This window comes from Aricia agestis, chromosome 7 (genome assembly GCF_905147365.1).
Source record: "Aricia agestis chromosome 7, ilAriAges1.1, whole genome shotgun sequence".
NCBI classification, from domain to species: domain Eukaryota; kingdom Metazoa; phylum Arthropoda; class Insecta; order Lepidoptera; family Lycaenidae; genus Aricia; species Aricia agestis.
In genome coordinates, this window is record NC_056412.1 from 10,538,591 (window position 1) to 10,559,200 (window position 20,610).

General features: G+C 36.4%; 1 protein-coding gene across 1 annotated transcript; it reads right to left on the reverse strand.

The window, feature by feature from the left end:
• Positions 1-17,331: 17,331 nt before the first annotated feature.
• On the reverse strand, positions 17,332-18,525 carry LOC121729066. The gene is made up of 2 exons (XM_042117454.1): positions 18,181-18,525; positions 17,332-17,796 (listed from the first exon to the last, which is right to left on the reverse strand). Exons 1-2 carry the CDS (start codon positions 18,523-18,525, stop codon positions 17,332-17,334), a joined length of 810 nt encoding a protein of 269 aa, XP_041973388.1.
• Between the last annotated feature and the right edge of the window lie 2,085 nt (positions 18,526-20,610).

The following is a 20,610-nucleotide window of genomic DNA, read 5'->3' on the forward strand; positions in this document are numbered from 1 at the left end:
AACGTTACCGTTTTAAACTCAACTCTCGGGAATAATTGTTGACGAAATTAGTATTGAAAATTTGTGAATAACGGCCACCTTTTTACGGATACCTTTATAAAACGGATTCTCTTCATTTTTTATGTCCTCTCAATATTCTGTAATTACGTCTAATAATAAATATTAAATATTGTTTAATTGCACGGTAAGAAGATAAAATAAAGACATGGTAGTAATACATGAGGTTTCCCAAAACATTACAGGCAAAACCTATTAAAGTGAAAGAAAATGATATTCAAATTTCAATTGTATATTTTTTGAGGTTTCACTTTTGGAGTCCAAAATTTCCATCTCTACCATTGGAATCATTGTCATTACAATATATCGTAATTCCACCATCGTAAAATTGGACACAAAAGCCTAATACAATACGTTCTAAGTCCTGACTAAGGGTGAGGCCAAACGAGCGTAATTTGTGAGTCGTGAGTCGCAGGATTTCGGTCGGCAGAAATTCTGCTGCATTTAGTTTCATAGAAAATTCCTACTTCATTCGCACGAGCGTAATTTTGTTAGTATGAAAAAAATGTTTACGCGACCGAGAATCTGCGACTCACTCACAAATTACGCTCGTTTGGCCTCACTAGAGAGCGCAATCGTAGAATATTATTATCATGCACGTTTCTAAATATTATAATGATGTAGGTATTTCGAAATTTCTCTGAACCGTTAACAAGTGGTCATTTAAAATTACAGCAAATAACGTAGCAAAGCCAAAAGGTTCACCGATGAAACGATTTCTGCGAATAATGCGAACCGCTTTTGGTTTAATTAAATCCAAACTGGTGTTTTGGCAGTGTCATCTCGCAAAACGTTACACGCACAAGTTTGCCCACAAATTATGTTTACACCATTCAGATAGACATTGTGGAAATACTTTCCTAACTTCCTCCATTAACCGAGCTCCCCAGAGCTATTAGCATAATAAAGACTGTATCTCATTTTTAATTGATGGCTTTTATTTTTGACAAAGGTTTTCGATTCGATGAAGACAAACCAAAACGCAAACGTCGATGACCTCGGAACTAGCAAAAATAAGATCAAAGTTTAAAACATAAATTTTCATAACGCAAGGAACTTTCGAATTCGCGACCGCAGCGATGATTCATGAAGATATCCGAATTGAAACGAACAAGAGCATAAGTAATAATCAGGTCTGGCCGTGTGCCGATGTAATAAGTTTAAACTTTAATCCCATTCATGCGAACCGATTCGGAAAACATGAAATGAGAGATGCTGGAAACTCAGACATTTCAAAATAGAAACTAAAAAGTCCTCTTTTAATTAATGGTATTTCATGCGAGCAAATTCATGAATATTGCAGCAAAATCTTTTTAGAGCGAGCTGCTTTTCTGTGGTAATTAATTGGAAAAAATGGCAATAACTGCTACTAATTCTGGTTTACCTAGTAAGGTAGATTTGTTTTGAGATTTTTGACTTGTCTATTAATGTTGGTATAGAGATTGCAAAAATTACGTTATTATTATTGTGTATAAGTATTTTTATTGTGTATAAAATTAATCGACTAAGAGCTGACGACCAAATCGGTCATGTGGCTTCAGCTTTATTAAAACTCCGTTAGCTACTTTCCTAATAATCTACGTGCTGGCAGGCCGTGGACGGTGAGTGTGGAGGTAGTGGGGTGGGGAAAAAAATGGAAAGTACAGAGCAACTGTTTGGAAAAAAAATAAAGTCGCTGAACCTACATTTTTCCCATTTTTTCCCCAGCCCACCACACCCACGCCCACCGTCCATGGCCTGCCAGTACGCAGATTATCAGAAAAGGTTGTTCAGGGAAGTAGCTAATGGAGTTTTAATACAGCTGAAGTCACATGACCGATTTGGTCGCCAGCTCTCCGTCGATAAATAAAAAAGTGTGTGTGTAGTTAGATTTTTAAAAATTATTAATAGGATGATTAATAATGACTACTTCAAACCCCCCCCCCCCTCCCTAAGGAGGGGGGGGGGGGTTTTGATGTAGTGATTATTAATTTTTTAGGGTTTGATGTAGTGCCTTTGTATGAAGATAACTTACTTCCCCTCCTTTTACTATATCTTTACTTTATGATTTTTTGAAAAATTGAGAAAAATTGGCCATTGTGAACGTGTTTTATTCCTGCACCTTCTAAAAATAAGAAAAATATTAGCTTGGAGCTACACCTTAACACCCTTGCGAAGATCTGTCCCGCTTAATGTGAAAAGGAAATATTATGTGCAAATTAGATATTATGTACCAATTACTCATCAACCATTAAATAAACCTTAAATCGCAGGCCACAATGTGAAAATACTCAGAAACGTTATCAGTATCAGAATTGCAACTACGTTTCTGGTTTATGAAAGTTATAATTGACCTGTTGGACATTATATAATCCAATCAGATTTCCCAATGGGCCATCGGCTGGCGGAAATGAACCCATCCGACAAATGAGTGAGCATCACTTGTGCGTGAGGGCTGCTCATTGAGTTAGCTTCCACTTATTCGCACTTCCCAAATATCAATACTTCCATTTCATACACCAATGTTTGGCACTATCGAATACTGTCTTCAGTGCTCTTAAAACTTATTATGTATTCGAAATGAAATAAAACCATAGAATGAAAGAAACAGCTGTTCTTAATTTGGAGAGACGCATTGCAAAGCAACTAGGTATGCATAATGCAACGCATTACGCATAATAGCATGGCAGTACCTATGTTATAGGTACTGCCGTTTTATTTGTATTTTGTCTACGCGCGACTAAGGCCCACTTGCGCAGATCTGGGTTAAAGTTAACCCCGGATTAAACGTTATCTCTTTCGTAAAATATATGGAGAATGAAAGAGACAAAACACTATTTAACGCGGTATTAACTTTAACCTGGATCTGCGCAAGTGAACCTTAGATTGTTATCCATCAGGCGATTCATTCGCTCCTTTGCTGGTCTCGTTCAACGAGAACTTGGTTCGGTTGGCTGTTTTTCGTGCACATGCAATGAATTTCACTCTACAAATCCATTCATTACCTATTAACATGTCAAAGGTTTTTTGTCCAAATTTGGTCCGAAGCCAATTAAAAGCGAACAGCATAGACTGCGAGCGGCTGAAATTGTTCTTTCGGACGTTTGATTGTTCTTTCTTAGTAAAGTGCTTCTATAGTTTTATTTATCAGGGGCGGATCTTGAATTTGTGGGGCCCTGGGCTAATGCTGCTTAAGGGCCCTACCTAATTACTCAACTAATGGCCATTTTGACAAGAAACTGTTTTCTGTAGTGATGTAGGCATATCTATACTAATCTATACTTAATATTATAATTGGGAAGAGTTTGTTTGTTTGTTTGAACGCGCTAATCTCAGGAACTACTGGTCTGATTTGAAAAATTCTTTGAGTGTTAGATAGCCTTCTTATCGAGAAAGGCTATAAACTATATTTTATTACGCTAAGACTAGTAAGAGCGAAGAAAAAGAGGAAAGTGTGGAGAAAACGGGAGAAATTATTTGAAAGGGCATATTTGAACGTACTGGAGCAATTTTTGTTGTTTGGCACACATAAATAATAGACCACGTGTAAGGACATAGGTTTCTTTTTTGCGGAAAAATTTACGGTTTCCGTGACATTCCTAAATTACGCGGGCGAATCCGCGCGGAACATCTAGTATTATAAAGCGGAAGAGTTTGTTAGTTGGTTTGTTTGAACGCGCTAATCTCAGGAACTACTGGTCCGATTTAAAAACTTCTTTCAGTGTTAGATAGCCCATTTATCGAGAAAGGCTATAAGGCTATATTTTATCACGCTGACACTAATAAGAGCGACGAAATAGTGGAAAATGTGAAAAAAAACGGGAGGAAATATATTTGAAAGAGCTTGTTTGAACGCGCTAATCTCAGGAACTCCTAGTTCGATTTGAAAAATTCTTTCAGTGTTAGATAGTCCATTTATTGAAAAGGCTATAGGCTATATTTTATCGCGCTACGACTAATAGGAGCGAAGAAATAGAAGAAAATGTTGAAAAAGCGGGAGGAAATTATTTGAAAGGGCTTATTTGAACCCGCTAATCTCAGGAACTACTGGTCCGATTTGAAAAATTCTTTCAGTGTTAGATATTCCATTTATCGAAAAAGGCTACAAGCTATATTTTATCACGGTACAACTAATAAAAGCGAAGAAAAGGAGGAAAATGTTGAAAATATGGGAGGAAATTAATTGAAAGGGCTTATTTGAACGCGCTAATCTCAGGAACTACTGATCTGATTTGAAAAACTTTTTCAGTGTTAGATAGTCCATTTATTCAAAAAGGCTATAAGCTATATTTTATCTCGCTACGACAAATAAAAGCAAAGAAATAGAGGGAAATGTGGAAAAAACGGGGGAAATTATTTGAAAGGGCTTATCTCACGAACTACTGGAGGAATTTTTCTGTTATTTGGCACAGGTAAGAAGTAGACCACGTAAAAGATTATAGGCTATTTTTTGTGGACTAATTTGTCTGTGAAATATCTAATTTACGCGGGCGGAGCCGCGCAAAACGTCTAGTGTAATATTTTATGTTAAGTACAGGGAGAAAATAGGAAAAGAAAATATTTAATTTATTTTTATGGGTTATAAATGGTTATATTATATACTATATATCTATACTCTATACTAATATTATAAATGCGAAAGTATCTCTGTCTGTCTGTCTGTCTGTCTCGCTTTCACGCCAAAACTACTGAACCGATTGTAATGAAATTTTGTACACAGATAGTCTAAAGCCTGAGAAAGGACATAGGCTACTTTTTTACTGGAAAAGGGTTGTAAGGGGGTGAAAATGCGTAAATTTGGTCAAAGTAAGTTAGTTCCAAAAACTCAAAATAGATGGCGCCAAGAGTCCCCTAGATCGCGCTATTGCTTGCTCATGCGTATTTCTATAAGAGGTGGTACCATGTTAAGCTAGGTCTTTCGATTCTTTCGATTGTTATACACGTTATTAACTAAGAACTCACCTACCAACTAAGATTAGATATCAAATTCAAAAACAACAGCGCCAAAACTACTGAACCGATTGTAATGAAATTTTGTACACAGATAGTCTAAAGCCTGAGAAAGGACATAGGCTACTTCTTATTGGAAAAAGGGGTTGTAAGGGGGTGTTTATGCGTAAATTTGTTCAAATTAAATTAGTTCCAAAAACTAGAACAGATGGCGCCAAGAGTCGCCTAGATCGCGCTATCGCTTGCTCATGTGTATTTCTATAAGAGGTGGAACCATGTTGAGTTAATATATCGATTCTTTCGATTGTTATACATGTTAATAAATAACTCACGTACCAACATAGAAATCAGAAACAACAGTCTACCAATAATAAATACTTAATAGTTTATGGCCTATGGGTATTGGCTATTGGGCAAAGCTAAAGTCGTGTAATGCATTATGCAGCTAAGTTGTGTAGCGCTAAATAAGCTTTAAAAGGTATAAAAAAGTTTAATTTAAAAAAAATCATATTATGTGCACACTACACGGCTGTTTTGGGTATTTTGATTTAAGGGGTACCAGGGTTTTAAAAAGCTTTTGACACCAATTTTATTGACACCGCGCGCTATAAACTGAAGTCCACGCGGACGAAGTCGCGGGCAACAGCTAGTATGTTATATATGGTTATGTTATATATTGTATACTTGGTTTGCAAATAAAGTATTTGAATTTGAATTACTAGACGTTCCGCGTAGTTCCTGAGATTAGCGCGTTCAAATGAGCCCTGTTAAATAATTTCTCCCCGTTTTTTTTCACATTTTCCTCTATTTCTTCGCTCCTATTAGTCTTAGCGTGATAAAATATAGCCTATAGCCTTCCTCAATAAATGGGCTATCTAACACTGAAAGAATTTTTCAAATCGGACCAGTAGTTCCTAAGATTAGCGCGTTCAAACTAACAAACAAACTGAAAATTCTTTTATTTGGTCATCGCACTGTAGGTCCTTTGTTAAATTGAAATTTATCGTAAGAACTGATAAAAGGCATGATGACTATTTTTTTTTTCTTATCGGTAATTGAAAGACACTTAAAAAATAGAAACATCGTTGAAAGAATGACTCTGATAACTTAAAAATTCACCAAGATATGACAATTCAAATATGATATTGAATGTACTGTCACTTCGTCACTGTCATGAGATATTTAATTCAAATTTCTCATAAAAAAGACCTGCCCGAAACGCTCCATACAAAGTGCTACGAAAGTATGACGTCAGTCTTTCGTAGTTTGCACGCATCGGGAGACAACTTTGTTCGACAGGTATAATATTGCGTTTATGAAAGTGGTTTCATAACAAAAGTTGCTTTTAATTGTATAAGTTATCGAATTGTATACAAATATTAAAAAATTTAATTGAAAAAAAAATCTACTTGAATATCCAACTTTGAAGGCGCATAACAAAAAAAAAATACAAATGCTATCAAGCTGAAATTTTGGGAACACTTATTTTTTACTGTGATTTCTTAATTTTATTAACAAAATTCGCTAATCTTTGACCTTGTCATCATCCCTATTAATGACGACATTGTTGTCCTGTATTTGTTTTCTATATACGACATCCTGGAGAAAGAACGCTCTGCTCCCCGTGTATTATATTTCTCTATGGCTCTGCTTCACAGCTAGTGATCGGCATCGTTAAAAATCTTTAAGATGGTATAGCAGTTTGGGAAAACATCAATAAGTTTCTTTTCATAAATTAGCCAAAAAATTTCACTGCAAGAGGTGTAAGACTCTGTCTTAGACTGAATTGCACCAACTAACTTTAACTTTAACTGTAACTTTAACTTTGACTACAGTGCAAAATGTCAAATCTTTGGGTAAAGTTAAAAATGGACGCCATATTTAACTATAACCATAGAGATCGACAAGGTTTTAAATGCATGTGGCGAAAAAAAGAACTAACGCTGTCATCATACAAAAACCGCAATTTTTGACAGTTCTCCTTTACCAGCAGCGCCCCCGCCCACGCGCATGTATAACCTTGTTGGGTCAGCTGTCATCTGTCAATTTTTCCGGGCAAAGTTAAGGGTTAAGTTAAAGTTAAATGTACCTTAACTATAACTATAACTTTAACTTCACCCACGCCTCTGGTGCAACCCAGTCTTAGACTGCAGTAAGTAAGATTTTAACTGAATGCACTCATTCACTAAATGTTCGTCTACGGCATTTGGATAATGCGCCAACCGTATAATCGGATTTCTTAAATTCTATATAATTTTTATTATTGACAATATCGTCTATTTTGTTTCAGTTCGGTTGGGGGCCCTCTGTATTCGCGGGGCCCTGGGCTGCAGCCCAAAAAGCCATATAGTAGATCCGCCCCTGTTATTTATAACACTACTTTGTTAAAAACTAACTGCGTTCATAAACGAAAAATAAGAAACAAGTATGTAGGTAATCCGTATAGCCGTTATTGTCTGACCAATTGCTTTTAAATAATTAATGAAAATCCGCACCAACATCCGTTGCGTAGTTTGAAAGATCTAAGCTTTTATGGGCAGGCCGGTGCCTGAGAGCGACTTTGTATACTAAGGCCGGTATAAATAGTCAGTACTTAAGATGCATCTTGGTCTCAAGACGCGGTTCGGCTCTATGATTGGTCCAAAATTTGACAGCCAACCAATTATAGAGCCTGAACCGTGCCTTGAGACCGAGATGCATCTTGAGTATTGACTATTTATACCGGCCTATGTACCTGAAGCCGTAAGAGCAAAAAGCTGTAGAGTTCTACATACCCTAATAAAATAAGTAGAATGATTTTCAACTTCTACCTTGGCAAAATTATGGCTTTACAATGCATAACACCATTAATAACGCAGCGTAAAAATATTCTCAGCATTACATTTCGCATAGATTTGAGTGCAGCTACTACTAGCTAGATTAGCTGAAACTTGCGATATTTGTCCGGTGCATTAGCGGAATTAGCAATCTCATATCCGGGGCTAATATTTCTGGTGTTCGGTGTTCACCGCTCGCTGCTCGCTACAGGAATTAATCAGTTTGCCCGGACGCCTGCCAAATGAACTTCTGAACACACTCCCAGGTTAATTACAATTGGTTTTTTCTGAAAAAATCAAGGGTTATTGTTGTAGGATTGGAAATGTTTTGAGGCTTATTTGAAATAGTTATTTTTAACGCGATAATATGCCTTATTTTACGTGTAACTGTAGTTTATGAAAATATGTGTTGACAAAACCAATGAACGGTTCTCCGGAAAAAGAGAAGAGTGAACTCTTCTAATTTTTGCATCAGTTAAAAATATATTTTTGAAAATCCAATAGTTTTTTTGTTACACTTATTTCTATTATCTCATATCCGGTAAATAAGCATTTTTTTCGGGATAAACAGCATCCTATAGAGTAGGTACAGTCATTATACGTGGAAGAGCCATGCTTCGGTCGAATGGGCCGACTCGACCGGAGAAATACCACGTTCTCACAGAAAACCGGCGTGAAACAGCGCTTGCGCTGTGTTTCGCCGAGTGAGTGAGTTTACCGGAGGCCCAATTCCCTTCCCTATCATCCCCAATTCCCTTCCCTTCCCATCCCTACCCTCCCCTATTACCCTATTCGCTCTTAAAAGGCCGGCAACGCACCTGCAGCTCTTCTGATGCTGCGAGTGTCCATGGGCGACGGATGTTGCTTTCCATCAGGTGAGCCATTTGCTCGTTTGCCCCCTTATTTCATAAAAAAAAAAATCTCGATACTGTAAAGTATTTCGACACAGATTACCCAATATGTCAATTGTATTCGCTTGAGTAGTTTTAGCATCAAGAGAAAATATACAATGTTAGTTTTTTTTATGTTATTACATTAAAAAAACTAACATTGTGACCCCTAATAAGGTAATAAGGGGGGCAAACGAGCAAACGGGTCACCTGATGGAAATCAAGTACCGTCATCCATGGACACTCGCAACATCAGAAGAGCCGGCAACGCACCTGCATTGCCGGCCTTTTTAATATGGATTAGTTTAAGTTACTTTTTAAGTTTTGTAGTAAAAGTTGAACCTTTACCTTATTTTGTTGAGTTTTACCTTATCTTGTTAAAGATAAGCATGAGATAGTACTTTTTGCTGATGACACTTCACTAATTTTTAATGTGAAGAGGCGACAATTTAATTATGACGAGGTAAATAGTGCTCTCTCAAAAATAGTACATTGGTTTAATGCTAATAATTTACTTTTGAACTCTAATAAAACAAAATGTTTAAAATTTATCTTGCCAAATGTTAGGCAAGTACAAACCAATGTACTATTAAATGATGAGAAAATGAATTTAGTAGACACCACCGTATTCCTAGGCATAACGCTGGATTGTAAGTTACAATGGGGTCCACATATTGCGAAACTGGCAGATAAGCTTAGTTCTGCAGCATATGCTGTTAAAAAAATTCGTGAAATCACTGATGTAGAGACCGCGCGATTAGTTTACTTTAGCTACTTTCATAGCATAATGTCTTACGGCATCCTCTTGTGGGGAAACGCGGCGGACATTAATACAATATTTGTGCTGCAGAAGCGAGCTATTCGTTTTATTTATAAGATGTCGTCTTTGGAATCTCTAAGAGAAAAATTTAAAGAAATAAGAATTCTGACCGTCACATCTCAATACATTTTGGAAAATCTCTTATATGTTAGAAAGAACATAAATATTTTCAAAAAGAAAAGTGATAATCATAATGTAAATACTAGAAATAAGAACAAGTTAGCAATACCAATGTTCAGACTAGCCAAAATAAGCAAATCCTTTAAAGGCCAATGTATACGCCTATACAATAAAATCCCAGAAAATGTTCAAAATCTACCTTTAAACAAATTTAAAAAAGCAGTTAAAGAACGTTTGTGTGCTAAAGCGTATTATAAAGTCAATGATTTCTTCGAGGACAGCACACCTTGGGAATAGGGTGGCTCCATGCAGGTTACTTTTCTTTTAATTTTGTTACATAGCTGTAAGCCATAACATTGTAATTTTCCATTTTTTTTTGCAAAAGATGGCCCCGTGCGAGTTTCTTACGCCGGTTCTTCTCGGCGGGGGAGTTCCCGAACCGGTGGTAGGCAACGTAGTTTCTTCGTTCGACTTTCAAAAAGTGTATCATGATACCCATTTTGAATAAAAAAGATATATATATATATATATATATATATATATATATATATATATATATATATATATATATATATATATATATATATATATATATATATATATATATATATATATATATATATATATATATATATATATATATATATATATATATGAACCATAAGCATCCAAGCCCTTCTGTTGCTTATTTCTAAGAAACTAGTATTATTAGACACAGTCCGCACCTCCATAAGTGCCTACTTCAAAAATTTTAACTCTTATCCGATGTATCCGATGCAAATGATAAAGCTTCATCGCGCATATGACACATTATTCCATATTATTATATGCTCATTAAAATACAAATTTTATATCATGACATCGAATAAATAGGTTAACAACTTATTTAATACGATAGCGATGATAAATTAGCGAATGAAGGCATTAACAAGAGTTATATTTCGTTACGGCACACGTTCAAAAATGATATCGCGTTGTTATAATGAAGCTTAATCTCCAGCGTAAACAGAGTTATGGATCATGATTCGTGAAACGATCTGCAGATTCTGCTATTGAAGTGCACTGCAACATTAATTCAGATTCGATTATTATTCTATATTTCGATTAAGTATTTGATATTTGCAAAAAAATATTCTGAATGAAAATGTTTGAGTTTGAGTTTTGAGTTAGATTCCTGCTCGATCCAGCCAACTACAAAATAGTATTTTCGACAATCATCACGGTGTTTATTAGAAATAAGAGTCAGCAATGTAAAGTTACTGGTCTCTTTTATGTTAATATTTTAAATATTACATACAGTTTACAAAGTTAGGATGAGCCTCCCAGTGCCTACTACAACAAGCAACAAGGGCAGCTGCCCCCCCTGGATCATGTTGACGTCCCTACTAAGTATATTATCTAGTACTTTCATCTATAAAAATAAAAGATTAAGAAAACGAATTTTTACCATTTGTGTGCACAGTGCAATACAATCTTTTTACAACTAAAAATGATTAATATTTTATTCTTTATAAACACCTAGCATATAAAAAATTTGCCCCCCTGGCCCAGAACCTGGGTACGCCCATGTCGAAACGGTTTATTTACGTGTTACATGCAGTTACGTGAGAAAGACTATTTATTTTTATTTATTAACTAGCTGTCCCAGTGAACTTCGTGCCACTTTAAAACCTTCCCTGGACTTCTAAGAATATTTTAAGACTAAAATCAGCCCAATCCGTTCAGCCGTTTTCGAGTTTTAGTGCGACTAATACATTTCAAAATCCATTTTTATATATAAGTAGATTTATTTATATAACATGGAAAATGTCGGTGGCAATTTAATGTATCTGAGAGCCAAATACAAGTTTTCAACTCTAAGTAACAGATAAAATTATACATAATATTAAGTTAATTAATGTCGCAGTTTCTTTCTTTTCATTTCTACTTCTACTACTAGATCTGTTTTAGCCCTTTTGTCTTTTTATTGTTTTATTAATTTTACGACAAAACTTAAGATAAGTCGATTGAATCGAGTCATTGTTACGAATGCTCGAAGGGTTCAATTGTAATGGAATGATCTGATATTCTGACGAGACACATCAACACTAATCGCGAACTCATTTATACCCATCAATTGACGAACAATGTGCAATGATGCGCCAGCCGAGTGATGGCGAGAGGCGATCGATGGCTATATGTCACTCGATTCTCGTTTCGGCTTAAATGTTTTGTGATAACGACGATTTAGATCTCGTCATTACCATTTTAGTTCGCTAATTTTGTTAGGAGTTAAAAGCGAAATTGGGTGAACACAAAACAAACGTGTCGAATAACGAGCAGAAAAACTGCGACAATTTAGAGGCTGCTCTTTACTTGAGTATGCACTTAATAGCTCTATTTAAAACTCAAATTTAACATTAAGCCTTACGGTAGTTGAGAGGTTAAAGTTATAAAACTGTTTTATCTACAGTTAGGTAAATTTGGTCATATCTATATATATATAAAACTCAAAGGTGACTGATTGACATAGTGATATATCAACGCACAGCCCAAACCACTGGACGGATCGGGCTGAAATTTGGCATGCAGGTAGATGTTATAACGCAGGCATCCGCTAAGAAAGGAGTTTGATAAATTCCAACCCCAAGGGCAAACTTATCTTAACGCGAGCGAAGCCGCGGGCAAAAGCTCATTACATAATATAGTTAGTACCTACCTACTCGGAAAATTGAAAAAAATCTGCTTTATTTTCTTTCATTGCGTGTAGTTTTTTCTGGAAAAATCATTATTGCCATGAATATACTTAATAGGGACGCCAAAAATTTTTTTATACCTCTGAAAAATCATGTTGATACATATTTTGTATCCGGATACACACGACATATTTCGTACCTAATTAGACTGAAATCTGGCTAATTCTCCAAGTTTCCAATTATTTTTGTCGAGAGCCGTAATTAAGCAGTATGAAGTGGGCGGGAGCGGCAATCCGACCACTTTTGTGATATTCAAACGAGTTTCATTACGCTTCGGTTATAAAAGCGGCGCCATTACGAGAAATGGACTGGAAACATCGCCCGACTCCGAATGACCGTCATTGTCGCTCAAAATAAATATGGCCGGCGTGACTGGATTTTTGCAAGTTCCACTTCCGCGGAACTCAAACTTTGTTTCCAACAAACAGCCAGTGCCGGTTTTAGCACTGCCAGGGCAGCGCTCTGAGCGAGACATTGGCGTCCAGGATACTGGTAGTGCTGAAAAATTGGCACCCCTTAATTTGTCTGCCTTCGGCGCTCCTTTTTATCCGGCGTTCTAGGCGGTCGCCCAGCGTCGCCTAACGCCGTTACTGCAAACAGCTTTAGACCCTTAACTATCGAAACCAAAAGTCAACTCTTCATCTTCGAAATTCTGACGAAAAGTAGTAATAGATATTATTGACGTATAATAGCTCTATGTCCCTACATTCAAATAGCCTATTCACCGAATTCAAACTCATAGATCATCTTCGTACATTTCTGAAATTACTCAAGAGAGTATAGGATATCTATTAACTTCAAACATGTTAAAGACTAGAAAATCGTAATTTTTATTAAAAATTCTAATATGGGCAATGATAGAAAAGTAGGTACTACCTACCTACCCTTTGTAATTAGTTTTGACCACATATTGTATAAGAGCGGCAACGGCGGCAATTATACAAAAACAGACGAGCTATTAGGGTCCTAATTCGAACATTTAAGGTTATATTTCGTGTAGCGCGTGCAGGCCGAAGTACCTCCCGCCCGCTCCGGTCGCGGCCCCTCGCGGTCTCATCGAGGCATTAGCCCCAACAATAAACATAAATATTTTTGCGTCGTTATACGCCGCTCGACCAGTAATTAAATTCCATTGAATCGTACAAATCTTCTCTCTATACCGTACACAACGTAACTCCATTCATTCTGCACGTTCATAGCACACCTTTATATTATTTCGGGAATGCTCAGTAGCTCTCGTAATTGTTTTGTTAGAATTGACAAATAATTTATAGTAGGGGAGGGGAAGGCTAATTTTGTAGTCACTAGAGTTTTTTACATTAGGTAAAACTGATAAAAAAGTAATAAGAGCGTTTTTTTTATTTTAGCGGTGGGTTCAAACTGCGGCCATTTTAAAGTTTTAAAAAAGAAAGTATATTCAGAAAATTGCTTTCTTCGGTCAGTTATTATTATATTTTAGACAACAAGGACTAAATCATTTAGATTAGTGTAAAATAAAATATCTGCAAAGCTTAGTTAGGAAAATATGAAGTTTTATATTTTTATATTTTAAAATGTCCCTACAGGCTAAATAACCTTTAAATCGTCAGTGCTTTATATGGAAGCTTCTTCGGGGTATACATAAGATCCTCTATCTTAATCGGACAAATCCGATGACATTTCTATATTTAAAAAAAAATTAACCCACCACGTGAGAAATCTGATTTCTATACCATGATGACTAGACACATGTCGGAAGCCTATACAAGCTTAATCTGACACGCTTGAGTTAGTCCCGATATCCCCTCTTCCCCTCCCCAACTATTATGCACTAATTATAATATTAATTTCTAGTACGTTAGAAACTTTTTATATTCGTTCGAGTTCAGGTTATTTTTAATAATTATATTAATTGTTAGTCCATTCGAGAGCATGATATTGTTTAGAGAATGAAAAGTAATTGAATTTCCGCACACAATAGACACTCGTATTAATTATCTCAAAGTATAAAACTCGTACAAATTATAAAACTCGTAAAAACAAAACACTGGCTGATAACAAAACTAATGAGTAATGCGGTATAAAATAACATATTTTGAATATTTCGTTCGTTTTTTAAAGCGATCGTCCCCGCTCATTAGCGGGGCCTTCCTTATTATTTTCTCGGCGACTGCAATCTGGCCTTTCAGCTACTCGTACTTCAAACGACTTGTTCTTTTTCTTATGTGTAATTGAAATATATTGCCGCAATATCCGCCGGACCGGAACCCCACCTCTCGAGTACATCAGCTCGAGTTTTCATTACTTCGCCGAGTGATTTTTTTCATGAGACAGAATAATTATTCATTTTCATACCCGACTGAAGAGTCTCCAGAAGTTTTGGATGTAATAAGACTATGGGGTGGTTCGTAATTATTTTTCTCGTGTTCCAATTTATGTTTAGATTGTTGGTGTTGTTAAGAAGTAAAATATTGTGAATGCCAGGTTACAATTTGTGATAAGATAGGAATAAATTTCTATATTTTACGAATGATTTTATTTTTTATATTTTTGAAACTCTACGTACTTACACTAAAAAGTTAAAAACTACTCGTACCTAGGTCTGTAGATCTAGAACGTCGTAAGTAAGTGATAAAAAATAAAATAGGTACATTTTGTTGTGTTTTAATTTTTAACTGGCCAAGCCGCAACATGATAATAATATAAGTTACTATAATAACTTGGTATAAGTTACAATAAACATTTTCAGGTCTTACAATTATTATACTTATTATAACTTACCTTAAAAGTAAGTTATCATAAGTACATATTATAACTTATAACATAGGCAAGTTAGAAGCGAGTTACAATGGCAATACTCGGAAAACCTACATCGTCGAGGCTAAAGCAACTGCAGCACGCGTACTGACACTTGATGGCTGAGTTTTACATAGTAACAGCTGGTTATTGGCAGTTATCCATACAACACGTAAACTACAGTACCGGCCTGCAACCTCAAGCACTGTGGGTAATCCTATGTATAAATTTGAACCATATTGCGATAGAAATACGAGTAAGACATCGGCAACCCTACATCACATCAAACTTCGTACCTACCTTAAGATGGAAAATATTATAACCCTTAATATTATTTATTACGGTACAGACTTCTGTAAGTATATAGTCCACATTAATTTGTACATGAGTTTTACTTGACTTGTCTACCTATTGCCATGTTCTTTCATGGCAAACTTTCATCAAGTTTGCCATATACGATTACTTTCTAAAAATGTTTCCTTACCAGAAACATATTGATGCAATAATAAAAAAAGGGGTTTTTCTAATCTTTAATTAAAAAATAATTAAAAATTGTCTGTCCAGGATTTTTTAGCCACCCTATTCGTTATCTAGAAAATAGATACTAAATTAGCTCGGTAGACAAAAAAAAACAGTTTAAAATGGAATATTTCATTATCATTCTTTTTAACAGAAAAAAAAAAATTTAACCACCGCCGCGTATTTCACCCAAAGGTCGAGGAGCGAGCGAACGACTAACCTCCCGCCTCCTATAACAATATCGTATAATGTACCTACATAATTTTCCTGTGCCTTTATTTTCGTGAGCAAAACATATAGCACACCGATATTTAAATACAGACGAACATATAACCTACTCCTTTTTGGAAGTCGGTTAAAATCAAACAATAATTTATAAATAAATTATAAATCAACAGATTTGTACGTAATGAGAGAATGTTGACTATTAACCTGCGGTAGTTTCGACCTGATTTATCTCATTTACTGTGAATGTATTAAACTGAATTTTAGCCACAAATACCCATATGTATTTAACATAGCTGATAGTATTTAAAAAACGACCAATTGACAATTGATATCAAGCAAAAATGGGTGAAAATTAGAGTTTTTTGTATGCAAGCTATCATGGGCGTACCGAGGGGGGGGGGGGGGGGGGGCAGGGGGGGGGGGGGCAGCTGACACCCCCCCCCCTGGATCATGTTGACGTCCCTACTAAGTATATTATCTAGTACTTTTATCTTTTATTATTATATTTTTACAACTAAAAATTATTAATTTTTTATTCTTTGTAAGCCCTAGCTTATCAAAAATCTGATTTGCCTCCCCATGGCCCAATATATGGGTGTTCTGCCCCCCCCCCCCCCCCCCCCCCCCTGGCCCAGAACCTGGCTACGCCCATGCAAGCTATAGCTAAATTACAGATACGACTGACCTACGCTGCTATAATATCTACTAGCATTATGTACGATATCGGCGATCGAATACGGGTAGATCCAGGGGTGATAGATGAGCCTGACGCCTGCCGCCCAAACTTGTGAGTTTGTGACACGTCTCCTTAATACTGACGGTAACATATAGTTTTTGGTTGGGAACTGATACATCACATTTGTGTTTCCATAACATATTACACAAGTTGTTGACTTGAAACAATAAGTGATATTATGAGTGTGAAGTATATATTACACGATTTATTTATTTTTGTTAATAATATAATCTACCTAATGTTAGCATGCTGTTGTGTGGAGATTGGAGAGTAATAAACAATAATATTTATTTACGAACATAGTTTATTTACAGTTTATTTACCTACTAGCTGTGCCCCACAGTGCTACCCGCTAAAATTAGTGTGATTTCCGATAAGATGTTTTTCCACAGTAAAATGTATTGTGGTTATCCATGTGTCAGCTAACTCCATACTAAATTTAATCAAAATCCCTTCAGCCGTTTAGACGTGAAAAAGGCAGGGATGGGAAGGGAAGGGAATTGGGGATGATAGGGAAGGGAATTGGGCCTCCGGTAAACTCACTCACTCGGCGAAACACAGCGCAAGCGCTGTTTCACGCCGGTTTTCTGTGAGAACGTGGTATTTCTCCGGTCGAGCCGGCCCATTCGTGCCGAAGCACGGCTGTCCCACGTACAAATGCTTAATATATATTATGCTTTTGTGTGGAATATGATAACATATTTTATTATGAGTCTCGTCTCATCGCGGTCAGTTGTATATCGGATAAGGTCTTCTGAAGGTTCAATTTCGCCTGAACCGCTAGCTCTGCGGGCAAGGAACGAAGAACAAGTGCTATGTATTTACCAAAAACATCAAATTCATCATCTCGCTTATCTCTTGGTAAATTTGATTCCCCGCTGATGCGGTCAGCAATTTGACCGATTTTATCAATAGCTTTATTTAAATCAATATCCCTTTTACGTATATTATATTTATGTTTTAACGGTTTCTTGTATGGGGCAAAGCGGGAGGAACTAGTTTCAGTTGATATTTTTTCTGATTCCCTGTGTTCTGTAGTATGATCGATTTCAGTCATATTATAATCTTCAATTTCTTCGTCTGATACATTTGAATTTTCCTCCATTTTAATATGTTCAAAGGGAATGTTTTTTTCGGATTCATTATCAGAATTCTTTGAATTATCATCGTTCTGAAAACAAAAATGTTTCTAATAATGTGATGTACCAAATGAAAGTCATAAAATGCTATTAGTACCGTTCCGACCTTTGCCGCGAGGCACCGTCACCAACAAAAATTAAAATAAAATGCCACTTTAATAAAATATGATCTACTTAGAAGGCTCAGGGCTCTACGCCAAAAGCTCGCCACAAGCAGCGGCGGCATGGGTCGCTAGACGGAATCATAATATGAAACGGAGTTGACGCAGGCTTTGCCGATTGCCAGTAGCACATACGCCAGTAGACGTTTTACATTTACACAGAGTGCACGCATAATATTTCGTCACAGTATGTATCTGAAGTTCGTCAAATCGTCACTTCTATAACAAAGTGAATATTGCAGAATCTCTACTTACGTTTGACAAGCTTTCCTGTTTACTGCCTACAGCACTTAAAACCTCATCGGCAATCGCAAACCACGAAACCTTCGGCGTGTATACTCGCCCCTTTTCGTCGCCAGACTGAAGGCTTTTGTCGATCTTCCTTATTTCTTGATGGTAGGACGATCGCAGGTTCTTAATTTTTTTTGGTACACCGCGGGCCGTGACGCCGGGGATGTTCAACTTCTGCGCAATTTCCTCGTACGCCCGTTCGCGGACACTTCGATTTTTGTAGCCAGCGTTGTTCACATCCCACAGACATTCGTAGTCCCGATATATCTTAGCGAGCTCCAACATTTGCGACTCGTTGAAGCGTTCCATTTTTAAATGCGATTCGCGCGTCTCCGACATAACTTGTGACTGGGAATATTCCGTTGCATGCGGCATGCCCCCACCTCTCGAAAGCGGCCATTGTTGGGTCGATGTACGGCATGCGGGCTCTCCTCGCGCGGGGCGGGGGGCCGCACGCGGGTATCGACCGACCGTATCGCCACGGGGCGTTGCGGGTTGCCACTTGCAGCTTGACGCTCACAGCTGCTCGACTCGCGTCGAACCCCTCAACATATTTGCCGTCAGAGGTAATTTAGTCTAAGGTCCCTGTCAAGTTTTTACGTAAGGTCCAAAATATTAACTTTAATTAACGTACCTAAAAATTAAAGTTTCGTAAAAAAATAAATAATAATACATATTACTTCGAAAAATAAAAGTATTGAAATACGAAATCCTCAAAAACAAATTTAACCGGATAATCTTCAGGGATACATTTCACAACTCGCAAGTCGCAACCCAGAAAAAGCCCATTTGACTTGTAAAATACGTCTTCATTACACGAAACAGAACAAAGTTAGTCAAAAATAAAGGGCCGCTAAGTTTTGTATTCATAAGTTCGGAAGTGAATTACTGGAACAAATTGTCTCGGCGCTCACCCCGGGCTTATCGCATCCGCAGAGCTTTTATAGGGGAGCCCTCGCCTCGATGAGGCGCACCGACGTAAGCTGTTGACATTTTCCTTCGAAAACTAAACTCCAATTAGTGTGCTGTGCGACATTATTGAAGTTTAGTTGTATTGTTTCTTTTAGGTTTTTCTTCTGCTTTCATAACAGTATGTTTTTATAGTGTCCCATACACAAATGCTGGGCCATAATCTAAAATAGTGCCAAATTTAATGTGTGCATAATATCTAGTATGATTTTTTTAAATATTCATAATAATATACCAACCGTGTTCTTCTGCGGTGTACCCGCGGCTTATTTGGAAAACAATTGTGATATTTTTCCGCAGCAAAACGAAGGCCTCAGCCTCCATACCAACATTTATAAAAATCGTTCCAGCCGTTTAGACGTAATGTAGCCGTAGCCGTTTAAACATACACGCTCACAAACTTTCGTCTTTTTATTTATCTATATATTAATACGTGAGAGAAAAACTTTGTAACCCTTTTTACGAAAAATGGGGAAACGTAGGTGCATGAAATTTCGCACAGTTATAGTTTATATGGTGAAAGAGTGCATCGAGCTAATATAATTTTAAAATTATGCTTTTATTATATATATTTTTAACAAATAAAACGTTACACACACTACGACACTACTACTAGGAAAAATGACAGATTTTTTAGTGACAAGCCTATACATACGAATTATACTTTTTTATTTATGGTTGAAGTCTGTTGACAACAAGTTGACAAATTGAAAATGGATTATAGTTTTTTTTATTGAATCCTAGATACTATTAGACAATGCTTACACGGCCAGACTGAGATCAGCTGAGTCCCAGAGACAAGAATTGAAAAAAACTATGGTGAAGTCAATATATTTTACAAAATATAGGTAGTAGTCCTAATTTCGTCGCAAGTAAGGTCGAATTTCGACCATTGGGCGATCTCTAGTAATATTATATAGTGTGAAATGTGATTAGAGTGATGACTATAAATTTGAGCAACGCAATAAGTTAGGTTAGACTTTAGAGAAGGTTAAGTACCTAAATATTATTGTGAAAATAATAATATTATAAATGTATAATGTATTTTGCAGTAAGCCAAAAATTCATTCATACAAATATATCGTATGAGTGAAATTGAATAAAGTCCTTTGAACTTATTCGAAAAGTAATCAAGTGCATCTACGCATACGGTTTCTGAGAAAAGAGTAAGTACTTTTTTAAAATTAGCTTTTATAAGTTTTCGAAGTCTTCAAAGCAAAGTTAAAGTAATATGTATTTAAAAGTTAGGACCCATATTACTCGCATTATTACGAATCGGATTAGTAGCTCAGGCGCTGCGTTGTTTAAGAATTCCAATAAAATTTTACTACTAATTTAGAACTTTAGAAGTGAGAAGGCTATACTAGTTATAAACTTATACAAAGTTTTGGGCTTTACTAATTATTTTAACCGCTAAACCATGGC

Excerpts from the sequence above, each read along its gene's own strand:
- LOC121729066 (XM_042117454.1), bottom strand. The coding sequence starts at position 18,525 with ATGGAACGCTTCAACGAGTCGCAAATGTTGGAGCTCGCTAAGATATAT. Across the intron at positions 17,797-18,180 it reads AACAGGAAAGCTTGTCAAAC|AACGATGATAATTCAAAGAA; the intron begins GTAAGTAGAGAT and ends TTTTGTTTTCAG.